General features: G+C 42.1%; 1 protein-coding gene across 1 annotated transcript in view; it reads left to right on the forward strand.

The window, feature by feature from the left end:
* Positions 1–14,001, forward strand: part of ARHGEF4 (Rho guanine nucleotide exchange factor 4) — a 328,085-nt gene that overhangs the window by 9,241 nt on the left and 304,843 nt on the right. Inside the window, 1 exon segment of the mRNA XM_048865082.2 lies at positions 8,576–8,611. Within this exon segment, the coding sequence (XP_048721039.2) occupies positions 8,576–8,611 (36 nt within the window).

The following is a 14,001-nucleotide window of genomic DNA, read 5'->3' on the forward strand; positions in this document are numbered from 1 at the left end:
TAAATCATTTATGAAAGAATACGAAGAAATTCAGAGCTATTTAAAATGGAATTATTACTGCATTTACACTAAAATGAGTAACTAACAGTGACTGTCCTGTTAAAAGAAAAGGAGTATTTGTGGCACCGTAGAGACTAACCAATTTATTTGAGCATAAGCTTTCGTGAGCTACAGCTCACTTCATCGTAGTAGCTCACGAAAGCTTATGCTCAAATAAATTGGTTAGTCTCTAAGGTGCCACAAGTACTCCTTTTCTTTTTGCGAATACAGACTAACACGGCTGTTACTCTGAAACCTGTCCTGTTAAAAAAATTCACTTTTCAAAGATCTCCTTATTTCATTTTGTCACAATTTGATCCCATTGAGACAGCATGCAAATTTTGGCCCTGATCCCACAAAAGCTTAAGCACAGGCATAGGTATGCTCACATGAGTAATCCCACTGGGTTTATCCATGTGAGTGAAATAGTTATCCATAAGCTTAACTGTTTCCATGGTTGGGGCCTTTGTCTCATCCCAGACCCCAGGTTCATCGGAGGTACAAAGGGAACCTTGATGAAAAATGTAGACATGTTGGGAAATGGAGACTGGGCAAAGAATACAAGGAATGGGGAAGGATCTCAGTGTTTAATAGAAAAACCCTGGTGTTTTCCTTTAAGGGATCCGTAGGAGAGCTAGTCGAAACATTTGTAATAAAACCTGTTGAAAGTGGAAAGTTTTGTTTTGTTTTTAATTTCCAATGTAAAGTTTGGGATATGTTCACCAAAGTTCATGAACTTTTCAGGAACCCTGGGCAAAATTTCAAGCAAGCCTAGGCTGATTTATGGTTTGGGTAAAAATCTAGATGGTTTTGACCCCAAGCCACAAAAAACATGGCAGTTTCTCCTGCATTTAGCTCTGTGTTTTAGCCTTCATTTGAACCCAGAACAAAGTGGAACTAGGGGTTAGAACCCACATAAGCCAAAATTGATGCTTTGCATGAAGCCCTGTGAGCTGAGTCTGCTCCGTTTCTGACACCTCTCATTAGCAGTGAGCTGCAGAGCAGGCCTAGTCTGGGCTACATACGTAGTGAATGAAAGCTGTTAGCATTTCAGACCTGTTCAGTGTGAATGAGTTATATTCCAATCCCACAAGCCGGTCAGTGCATCAAGCATGAGAGTCGATGGCGCATAGAGGTCTGTTCACCTGGGTCAGTTTGCAGAATAAAGGCCTGAGTGCTCTCCGGTCCCTTATCAGTGGGTGTCCACACAGGACAAAACCGCCATCACCACTTCACTGATTAATACTATGCTGGCAGTGTCAGTAGAAAGGCCAATTGCCTTCTTGCCCTTAGAGATGATTCCCCCAAAAGAGAAATGAGAGTTAAGACACGCTGGCAGCACACGTTGGATAGCCATTGTCTATGGTGTGTTCATTCTATAGATATTGTTGTACTCGAATTGGCACCCTTTAAGTATTAAATTTGCTTTAATAGGTAAGATGACATTTTAAAAAAAGTAAACAAAATTATGCTTTTGAGTGCAGTCTCTTGAATGGGTCCTGTATATTTTTCAGTTCCTTTCTGTTTTCTTTTTCTGCTGTGCATCAATTCCCTTGAGATGTTCCCTACTGGGGCTAAAGCATTATAATCCTCTAGGTTGACAGATTATATACTCAGAAGGGATCACTGTGATCATATAATTGGACCTCCTATATAACACTGGCCATAGGATTTATTAAGACCTGTTTGAAGTAGAGCAGATCTTTTAGAAAAAATATCCAAACTGGATTTAAAATTGCCCGTGATAGAGAACCCACCACTGCGGTTGGTCAATTATTCCAGTGATTAATTGCTGTCACTGTTACAATTTGTGACTTACTTTCAGCCTTCATTTATCTAGCTTCAACTTCCAGCCTTTGGGTTGTGGTATAGACCTTTGTCTGCTAGATTGAAAAGCCTATTATCATCAACTTTTTGTTCCCCATGCATGTACTTATAGACTGTGACCAAGTCACCCCTTAACTTTCTCTTTGTTAAACTGAGCAGATGGAGCTCATGAATCTCTCCCTATACACAGCATAAAGCATGTCTCCCAATCCTTTAATCCTTCTGGAGATTCTTCTCTGAATCCTCTCTAATCAATTAACAATGTTCTTGAATTGTGGACACCAGAACTGGCCATCGTGCTCCAGTCGTGGTTGCACCAGCACCAAACACAAAGGGGTTTACCTCGGCAGACCACCTTGTTGCTTACAGTGGTGAAATTCCTTGCATTGGATTGGATTCTGCAACTCTCATGCACTTACTCGTGGCAGTAGTCCTAATAAAGCCACATGCCAGGATTGCAGAATCAGGCCCTAAGATGTTTCTTGGACGTAATTCAGAGAGCAATATTACTTCCAAAGGGGAAAACTTTAGAGGAGGATTTTTATAACATAGCATTTTAATAGTGATATTTTCTGTGTTGGTTTCTGTAAAGCAACAGTGCAGTATAGTTTACTGCATCAGCTGCCCTGTAAGTGCTGTTCCTTTTGTCAGCCCTAAATTGTGGACCCACGTTTTAAACTATAAGCTTAACAACAGCAACCTCCTGTGCTTCTTTACAGCATGAAAATTGCTTGACTTGAGTTTTCCTCAAAGGTAATTTCTACTGAAATCAATTAATATTTTTCTTTCCTCTAGCGCTTGCGGTTTGACACTCCCTTGAGTGCCAGTGCATAAATAAAATAACAGGGCCTAACAACTTGGCTGCAGAGGGGAGGGGTTGCACTCAATAGAGAACTGAACAGAAGCATCTTTAAATAACAGTATTAGAGAGTCCACGGCTCATTAAATGGTTACGCAGTAACTATATAGTCTAGTGTGCCAGATGCTAGTGGAGATTTCCTGGGACTACTAGCAGTGTATGTTTCTTTATAAGACACTGGGGTTTAGATGAGGACAATAGTGTTAGCCATGATCTTTGAGCAGAGGAGGGAGCAGGTCTTATTCCTTTTAGTTCTCCACCATCTTCCCGAGCTATTCCCCTGATACTTTCAATGGGAGTGCCTCATGACTAGCATTGTGTGGGTGGTAATATTTGCTGTGTACAAATCTCTCCTGGGAGAGAGGGAGCTGTTATTTCAATGTGATTACAGAGCTCTGGAAGCACCTCAAATTCTACAAGCTTGGTTTTCTTACACTCACCTCAGAAAAGTGCCAATCTGCCTGAAATTTACCATTTGTAGCCTCTAGCCAAAGCAGTCAGTGTGGTTGAGGTTAATCAGGTAAGATAAGTTAGAGATAATAGCATTAAGAGGTGTGCTATGCTTTTTTAAAAATGTCTCTCAAATTTGCTAGTCAGCTGTCTAACCTAGCACTTTTGTTGGTATAATTTATGTTGTTCAGGGGTGTGAAAAAAACACCCCTCTGAGTGACATAAGTTATGCTGACAGGAGTGCTGGTGTGGACAGTGCTATGTTGGCGGGAGACCCTCTCAGCCTGACATAGCTACTCCCCCTGGTTGGGGATGGTTTAATTATGTTGACGGGAAAGCTGTCTCCCGTTGGCATAGAGTGGCTACACAAGCAATCTCAGGATTGTTTTGCTCAATAGTCCACAATGAAGTCTAGTGCCGAGGACTATGTTGACATGACTAGGTGCCAGAATTTAAGTAATTCAATATGGGCCACTGTCATAAATATAAAGGGAAGGGTAAACCCTTTGAAATCCCTCCTGGCCAGGGGAAAGCTCCTCTCACCTGTAAAGGGTTAAGAAGCTAAAGGTAACCTCGCTGGCACCTGACCAAAATGACCAATGAGGAGACAAGATACTTTCAAAAGCTGGGAGGAGGGAGAGAAACAAAGGGTCTGTGTGTCTGTCTATATTCTGTCTTGGCTGGGGATAGACCAGGAATGGAGTCTTAGAACTTTTAGTAAGTAATCTAGCTAGGCATGTGTTAGATTATGATTTCTTTAAATGGCTGAGGAAAGAACTGTGCTGAATAGAATAACTATTTCTGTCTGTGTATCTTTTTTGTAACTTAAGGTTTTGCCTAGAGGGGTTCTCTATGTTTTTGAATCTAATTTCCCTGTAAGGTATCTACCATCCTGATTTTACAGGGGGGATTTCTTTATTTCTATTTACTTCTATTTTTATTAAAAGTCTTCTTGTAAGAAAACTGAATGCTTTTTCATTGTTCTCAGATCCCAGGGTTTGGGTCTGTGGTCACCTATGCAAATTGGTGAGGCTTTTTATCCAACATTTCCCAGGAAAGGGGGGGTGCAAGTGTTGGGAGGATTGTTCATTGTTCTTAAGATCCAAGGGTCTGGGTCTGTAGTCACCTAGGCAAATTGGTGAGGCTTTTTACCAAACCTTGTCCAGGAAGTGGGGTGCAAGGTTTTGGGAAGTATTTTGGGGGGAAAGACGCGTCCAAACAGCTCTTGCCCAGTAACCAGTATTAGTTTGGTGGTGGTAGCGGCCAATCCAAGTACAACGGGTGGAATATTTTGTACCTTGGGGAAGTTTTGACCTAAGCTGGTAAAGATAAGCTTAGGAGGTTTTTCATGCAGGTCCCCACATCTGTACCCTAGAGTTCAGAGTGGGGGAGGAACCTTGACATGGTGGCATAGTAGTGGGATTAACCTGAAATCATTTTGAGATCCATTTTGAGATTTTTTGAACTAGAAATACAGATTTTAAAAAGGAAATTTTTTTTCCTTTGGAGGTGCTGGAAAAGCAGCTTGTTTTCTCTCTGCTTTGGAGCCAGAGCTGAGACAAAAGGGGATTATCTTTGTGAATTGCAGGTTTTCTTTGCCTGGAGGCAGGGTACTTAACTCCTGCAGGGAAATTCACAGTCTTCCAACCCAGAGGTTTTTATTTTTTTTCCCCTAAAAGTAAATAGGGAGGGGGGTGTTCTACCCATTTGCCTGGAGACAAAAGTGGCAGGGTTTTTTTTTTAGGATTTTGATTTTTTTGTTTTACAAGGAGCACAGGTTTGAAAAGGAAATTTTTTTTTCCGTTGGGCTGCTGGTAAGCAGGTTTCCAAGTAGTTGGAGGTTTTTTGCTTTGATTTGGGCCCAGAGCAGAGACAAGGGAATTGTCTTTTTCTGTAGGCTGACAATCACTATCAGAGAATAGGTATTCTATTCCAGCACAGCAAAATTTTACAGCCAAGTTTTGTTTGTTTATTTCTAAACCTCGGGTGTAAAGTTAGTTAAAAAACAGAGAGGTTAGGATGACAAAATCCACGACTCGACAAAAGCTGGAATTAGCCAGATTTCAGGCTAAGGAAAAACAAAGGGAACATGAAAGACAGATAGAACTCATGCGGCTGAAGAAGGAACAAGAAAGGGAGGCAGCGAGAGAGGCAGAACAACACCAAGCGGCTGCTCACAGGAGAGCTATGGAAGCGACAAAGAACTGGAGGAGAAGGAAAAAGAGAGGAAGTATGTGGAGGAGATGGAGAAGATAAAGGCTCAGCAGAATATCCCAACAAACCCTAGTAATCCTTCTCCAAGTACCACTTCCCATCCCAGAAAGTTCCCCACCTACAAGGCAGGCGATGATACTGAGGCCTTCCTAGAAAACTTCAAAAGGGCCTGCCTTGGGTACAACATCTCTACTGACCAAATACATGGTAGAGCTGAGGCTGCAGCTCAGTGGACCCTTAGCTGAGGTGGCAGCTGAAATGCCTAAAGAACACATGAACAAGTATGAACTATTTAAATCCAAGGCGAGAGTCAGAATGGGGATAACACCCGAGCAGTCTCGTCGGAGGTTCAGAGCCCTAAGGTGGAAACCAGACGTGTCATTTACCCGACATGCCTACCACATTGTGAAACATTGGGATGCCTGGATATCAGGAGCAAGTGTTGAATCTCCAGTAAATTTGCCCTTCCTAATGCAAATGGAACAATTCTTAGAGGGTGTTTCTGAGGAAATAGAAAGATACATCCTAGATGGGAAACCCAAAACTGTAATCGAGGCAGGAGAGATTGGAGCCAGATGGGTGGAGGTGGCAGAGAAGAAGAAAACTGGTCGCAGTTGGAGCGGAGACCAGAAGGGACCACCCCAGACCACACCCTAGTACCGGGGGCTGCCCAAGGCCCCACCTACCTCCCAAAGAACCCTCCAGACCCCTTATCATCCCACCACCCCATTCCCCAGCAACCCACCTCGCCCCAGTGACCCATCAGCTGGACGATGTTTTAAATGTAACGAGCTGGGGCATGTAAAGGCCAACTGCCCCAAGAATCACACCTCTGCCACCATGTCAAGGTTCCTCCCCCACTCTGAACTCTAGGGTACAGATGTGGGGACCTGCATGAAAAACCTCCTAAGCTTATCTTTACCAGCTTAGGTCAAAACTTCCCCAAGGTACAAAATATTCCACCCTTTGTCCTTGGATTGGCCGCTACCACCACCAAACTAATACTGGTTACTGGGCAAGAGCTGTTTGGACACGTCTTTCCCCCCAAAATACTTCCCAAAACCTTGCACCCCACTTCCTGGACAAAGTTTGGTAAAAAGCCTCACCAATTTGCCTAGGTGACTACAGACCCAGACCCTTGGATCTTAAGAACAATGAACAATCCTCCCAACACTTGCACCCCCCTTTCCTGGGAAATGTTGGATAAAAAGCTTTACCAATTTGCATAGGTGACCACAGACCCAAACCCTGGGATCTGAGAACAATGAAAAAGCATTCAGTTTTCTTACAAGAAGACTTTTAATAAAAATAGAAGTAAATAGAAATAAAGAAATCCCCCCTGTAAAATCAGGATGGTAGATACCTTACAGGGAAATTAGATTCAAAAACATAGAGAACCCCTCTAGGCAAAACCTTAAGTTACTAAAAAGATACACAGACAGAAATAGTTATTCTATTCAGCACAGTTCTTTCCTCAGCCATTTAAAGAAATCATAATCTAACACATACCTAGCTAGATTACTTACTAAAAGTTCTAAGACTCCATTCCTGGTCTATCCCCGGTCGAGACAGAATATAGACAGACACACAGACCCTTTGTTTCTCTCCCTCCTCCCAGCTTTTGAAAGTATCTTGTCTCCTCATTGGTCATTTTGGTCAGGTGCCAGCGAGGTTACCTTTAGCTTCTTAACCCTTTACAGGTGAGAGGAGCTTTCCCCTGGCCAGGAGGGATTTCAAAGGGGTTTACCCTTCCCTTTATATTTATGACAGCCACATGCAACCACCTGCAATTACATTGAATAGTAACTTTACTAACAGTTCCACTGAAGTCAAAGGGGCTACTACTGGCATAAGACACTGTTCAATGTAAGGGCAGCAGAATGTGGACCTGTGAAAAGGAAGCTCACAAAATTGTCATATATTGCTGGCAAAACTGGTGGGATTAATAAGTGTCGTAAACCAAGGAGCTAAAAATATCTGCACTCTACGTGGTAAAAAAATCTTTGTAAACATATGTGGCTTAAATAAATTCTAACCCTATCCTGATTTTACAGCAGATTATTTTCCCCTCTGCTGTAAGTCCAGTGACTCAATGGAGTCATTGACTCCTGAGGTAGAAATGGAGTGACTCCTGATTTCTACCTCAGTGAAAAGAGATCATAGGCGATGTGGATCTTCACTAGTGAACCTGCGGAAACTTGTGCATTCTGTGATTAAAATAGTGCAATGTTCAGAGAGTTTGTAAATTTTTTGTGCAATAGAAATTCTACTGAGTCTGTAGAAGACAGCTTCTAACTGCATGTGGTCCAGCACTGATAAACAAGGGTGGCCAGATTGCTCTATCCCACCAAAAAATCTGTTGAAAAGGACCAGAGGAAATGGAAAACTCTTTGAGATCCCTCTGATGGAGTTTCCTAAGAAGCATCCTTTCATATGGGAAGGGGGTCACATTGTCAGAGGGCAAAGTCTCCCAACTTTGTGGGGCTGAGGGGATTGTGGGGGAAAGGAACCCAGATGATATTTATTATGGTAATCCCCCCAAATTCCAATCCAGTTAATTGTGCTAAGCACAATACAAACCTGACCGTTCTGGTCTCAAAGAGTTTATAATCTCAAAAAAGAAAGGGTGGGCAAAATGGCTAAAACATACAAGCAAAGTGATCAGGGTGATGCTAGGCACAGGTCTTGTTAGTTCCTTTTTTTCTTAACACTCCCCTTGACCTCCCCCACACTGTTTATGGAGCATTCCCAACTGCCATCCCAAGCAGCTATTAGGTTTTTTCTTTTTCATTTTAACTGTTACCTGTATCCTCTCTCCATTTAACGCATCCTCTCAGAAAAAGCCTGGGTAAGTAGAAAGCTTTTGCAACGTGCCTTGAAGCGTGTATAGTTATGGAGTGTATACAGTATAATTATGCATAGCACAATGAGACATCATGAAGAGCCTTTGTTTACAGCCTCTCCATCATGAGGGTAGAATGAACAGATTCATTGAGGAAATGCAAAAGCAGCTGCTTTTGGCCAGCTTCTGTTGTTCTCTTTGGCAAAGACATAGAGGCAAATTAATCCCTGGTGTGACTCTACTTGAAGTCAGAGAGTTACACTAGGAATGAACTGGGCCCATTGGACGTAGAATACTATTTTCAGATCCCCTTCTCCTAACTTGTACCATTTCTCTTTCCATAGAGAGCCTGTGAGAAAGGAGACTCTGCTTCTAAAAAGGTAGGATTTCTTTTTAGTCACAGACTGAATAGTTTTTCATTTCATCAGACTATTGTTAGTAGTTCTGTTTGTCTGCCAATGCCACTCCTGCAGCAATGTGACTACGTAACTAACTAATTGTAGGAAAAACAATGATTTTAGTATATTTAAAATAATTCCATTAATGAATGGACATGAAGCATACAATTGTATGGCATTGGGCAAGACCCCAATATGTTGTTTACGAAAGCATTGAATTTCTTATGAAGGGGAGAGTGAGTCCAGGAATGAGAACCTCCAGCAACCAAAAAACAAAACAACCTTCCCCCTCCCCCACACCAGTAGAAATGACAAATGATAGTCTCTAATATTATAGTTGCAAGTAAAAAAGTTCTATGAGGGCAAATTTTTGACTGCATTTAATAAAATACACTGATACTTATTAGCAAAAGTTAACAGGATGGTTGATGTTTCATTTTTGTTAGTTTTACAGCCAAACATGTTTCCCTACTATGAGCCCAAGTGGTGCCTCTCAAATAAAACCCTGCCATTTATAATTTGCTGAGGCTTCCTTTGTCTTCTACAAGGCAGCTGGCAGGAATACTGACCTCCCTAGAGTAAAACCTTGCCAGCACTAACTAATCAATATTCAGCTGAGTAGGCTGCTCATTATGTGGACATTGATTAGCTCTGGAAGTGACTCGCTCTGTACGTGTCTCATTCTGTAGTTGCTTCCCCCTACCGCACATGCACACATTCCTGTAAACACAATCTTCCTTGTGTGCAAAGCCCTGGAACGAAATCCCATATCCATTTGAAGCACAGACAGACTAGCCTATTCTCAGCTATAAAGAGACAATTTTGAGGTGACATGCCTTTCCCAGTCCTATGCATTTCTTTATACCAAGAATGATTTCAACGCTTAGTTCCTAGGAACATTTTTTATTAAGAGTTTTAAGTTACGCCAGTGGAGGTGTTTGCTCTATTTTACTTAAGTTGTCATTGCATACTATTTATATTGATTTCATGGATTTTGTATACTATTTATATTGACTGCATAGATCATCTTACGTGGCTGTGCAGAGGAGTAAGCCCCCAACCCCATCCCTTACGAGACCTGCTCAAACCAAGGCTCCAGAAGGAGTGAGAAAGGGCTGCACAGCCCAGACTATCCCCCATGAGCAAATGGACAGGAAGGGATGAGGAGTGGCAGACCCATGGTGCTGCCCCGCCCCTCCGACATACCAGTGTACTGGGTTGCATTAGGGAGGACACTGCACCCTGAAATAGTATATAATCATTTACTCTGTCCAATTCAAGAGAGGAGAAGTTATGCCTCTGAGACTCAATGCTTTCCAAGTGTTCTCCCTGAGGCAGGGCACCTATGCACTGCTCCATACTCAGTCTGGCAAAATCTAGCTCATATACTTAAATCAGCAAAGATGCCAATCCACCATGCTAGGCAGCCTAACAATTTAAAATCCACAATCCACACCAGAGTAATTGTCATTCAGTAAAGCAGTGGTAGAAAATCTGCCTACAGTGTGAATTAAGAGTATTTAAATATCCCAAGGCTTAATTTTGCAGGTTATATATTGTGAATACAGATTTACAGAAGATTTAGTAGAATATAGATAACAACACTTTGTGGTACAGATGTAGTTATTCCTGTTTTAAACTTTTCAGCTTAGTTTAGGAGCAGGAATTAGAGTCATATAGGAGAGTTCAAGGGAGGAGGAACTCAGAGCCGGGGATGAGAGACATATGCATCAGAAGGAAAGTAGTTGGAAGATCCATGCAACTATGAAACTGAGTCCCGCCCACCCCTCACTAGCATAACAAGGGGGCTACCCTTGATGGTGCTGCATGGAGATCAGACCTGCTGTTTATCCCCTGATGCTGTGCAAAGGTAGAACACTGCATTTATTAGCAATCTGTAAGCATATAAAATCAATGAAGCTACTCATACTAATCAGTGCACGGGTGTTGGAAACTGGCTATCCCTGATTATTGCTTTAATCCCACTCTTGTTTGGGGTGAACCACAGATTTGTCAGTGGCTTGTCTGGTGCAGCTGCCTATTCTGATATGCACCTTGGAGACAGGAGCTGGGCAAAAGCCAACTCAGTGACTGTTGCCAGCAATATAATCTTGTCCAGTCATTTGCACGTACCAGAGAGTCAGTGACAGCTATGTGAAAAATGGCAAGATAGCATCAGAATAGGTATATTTAGCCAGCTGAGTTTCCTGTCAGCTGCCTGTCTTCCTGATCAACAGAAAACAAGGCATGTGATGCAGTGAATCTATCTGGTTGTCACTGAATGTTTAATGAAACGTAAATCAGGGGTTAAAGTAAAGAAGAACAGTGGAGAAGCAGCTTCTCTGCTGAAGTGGAAGTAGCTTCTTCATAAATAGACAATATGCCAATTATCCCGTCTAGTTGCAGAATGACATTTAAGACCGCAAAATACAAATTAAATCCGCTATGAATAATGTGATATTGCACAAACTACAGCATTTCATCTCTAGAACAAGACAAAGCCACTCACTTTCCACTGTGAACTTTCCTACTGTTTAATGAAATGCAACTATATCTTTAGCTTCATTTATTCGGTTTATAGTTTGCTACTGGAATTTGCATCATAAATATGCAGGCTTATTAGATATTATTACCAATAGAGATTTACAATTCCAAGTTGGATTTGGTTTCAAAAGAGCCACTGGTCACTCATCAGTAAAGTGTTCTACTTAACTGGCTTTACCTGCAAAAATCCATGCTGAACACAAGAAGCCTCCTTTTCTAAGGTTATGAAGGAAACTGATTGGATGCATATTTTGAAGACTTCTCATGTTATGTGGATTCTTTACAATACCACAAGCCTGTTCTTTGGTTACTGTTACATTTCTTGCTAGCTATAGTTTATTCTAATGTTCGATGGAGGAAAACTCCTGGCCAAATTAAGTTATAATCAAGATTTACAGTCATGACTTTATTGTTACCAACTATTACCTGAAACTAGGACAAAAAAACCTGTGTTAAAAAACCAATATTTGGTACCTGTCAGTTGTCCCAGGTATGTACAATTCTTTATATTGAACTTCAGAGACTTTTGCTTTTGCTACAAGCACATTTTACAATGGCCCCAAGGAAAAAAGGGATAATGAAATAAAGAGTAAAAATTATTAAGTCTATTTTGTAAAACTGAATATTTCAGTTTAAGCACAAGGCCATACCAGCTGCATCTCATTCAAAATGTGTAGGTGCTGACCTGGAGCTTTCATTTCTCGGGCATTCCCAGTGAAGTGTGTGTATGCATTCTGGACACAAAAGTGAAGTTTTAAGATTGTTTGGAAAGTTTTCTTGAGGAAATTATTGTTGCTTTGTATGAGTTATACTAACTCTGCTTTTTCAAAAAAGCCTATTCCTCTTTAGGAACCTGGATCTTAGAGGTATAAGTAGATTGTATACACTGAATTCTCCAAGGTAGCTGCATATCAATCTGTGGCTAGAAATCTCTGTAGGCTTTTGAGGCTACTCAGTTTTCTCCTTTGTGTTCGGTTTTCCTCTCAGGCAGCACGTCTTCTGATGCTCCACCTGTTGGAGACAGACAGCTGTGGGAGTCAGAAGGCAATCCACTTTTGTAGGGGGTGGCCTTGTTAATAAGTTCTAGGGCTTGTCTTGTCTTGGCAAGTTTCCGTGCAGTAAAGCAGCTTTTTGCGCTCAAACTGCAGATGTGTACACACTGCCAAGCCACTTTGTATGCAGAAACTCCTCAGCTGCATCACTGCAAAAACCCACCTGGACGAGAGTCGTAGGCTATTTGTGTAGAGGCTCCAGCGCTCTATTGCCAGTGTAGACACTTGATTGCTTTCTGCGCTGTAATTGGCCTCCGGAGCAGTTCTATAATGCCTCAAGTGACCGCTCTGCTCATTGTTCTGAACTTGGCTTCCCTGGAACCATGCGCCCCTCCCCTTTCAAAGCACCGTTTCTGACAGCCGTTGTGTGCTGTGCTGATCTGCTCCGGGACACAAAGCAAACCATTAATGTGGAATGCTTGTGCTGTTGAACACAGAGGCAGGTGTCTGTATGTGTGTGTGGGTGTGTGTGGGAGAGAGATATTGCTGTGCAGTGAGCCCAGGGACGGAGGTGGGGGCTGATGTCGGGGTTTCCCCCTCCCCCTGCCTCAGGACTGGTTGCTTCCTGCCGCTGTCTGAATTTACAAGACAGCATGCTGACACCCTCTCTGTCTCCCAAAACACACTGTCTCTCTACCCCACTCCATACACACACACACTCTCCCCCCACACACTTCAGTTGAAAAGCTGGCAATGTAGTAGGATGCCCATGGAACAATGGGATTGGGAAACCTGCATCATGTGACGCTGTGCCTGCCCCATAGACACTGCAAACCCTTCCCAAAGCACCCTGCGGCCAGGTGCACTGTGCGATAGCTACCACAATGCACTGCTGTTTTCGCCATTGCAAGAGCTGCTAATGTGGGTGCGCTCCAGCGTCACAAGGAACACAGTGTGGACACACAACAGTGGTTTAATTCCAGCGTTTTAATAAAAGTGGTATAACTTGTGGTGCAGAAACTTGCCAGCGTACACATACCCTCAGGGTACTGGCTTCATGTGCTGGTTAGGAGGAGCTACACCCCAGCACCCGGAATTGCATAAAAGACCAAACAAAGCACTTAGATCTTTGTTCTCCTTGTTCCTATGTGCCTGGTATGCCAGTGCAGATATTGGCATATATATATATATATATATATATATATATATAAATTTGAAGTTATTAACTAGTTATAAATATATACATTTGAAGTTATTAACCAGTTATAGCTTTCAGTAGTCTTTGCCCATAGCCAAGGGTGTCTAAATTTTTTATTACAAAAGATAGCTAAAAGTGAATCCTAATTTAACTTTAAAAGCTAAAAATTAAGAGCTGGCAGAGCAGTGCCATGTCAATGCCACGCTAGGCTGGGCACAGCAGCTGGAGCTGCAGGAGGGTGGGAAGGACTGTGTTCATTACCCAACAGTATCCAAAATTGGGTTTCATCATCATTTCTGAACACCAGTCATTGTTCTTTCAGCAGGTTTGTTGCTCATTTGGGGTGTTAATTTGGAGTGCAACAAATGAATTTAAAGCAGTACTTGCCGGTCCAGAACATGTAAGGAATAGAATGAGAGGGCTTAGTTAATAAATGCAATCACAATATCTTTTACAAGACACACAACTGCAGGTTTCAAGACATTTGCAACAGATACTCCCCAGCTACTGACTGCGAGGTGCCAATTTCTAGAAATGCAGCCAGGCAACACTCATTATCAAGGGGTAAAACTAATACATTGAAGCAGTAGGTGTTCATTTAATAAAGAACAGTTTTAGGTTTTACCCTGAGATAATTA

Source organism: Caretta caretta, chromosome 9 (genome assembly GCF_965140235.1).
Source record: "Caretta caretta isolate rCarCar2 chromosome 9, rCarCar1.hap1, whole genome shotgun sequence".
NCBI classification, from domain to species: domain Eukaryota; kingdom Metazoa; phylum Chordata; order Testudines; family Cheloniidae; genus Caretta; species Caretta caretta.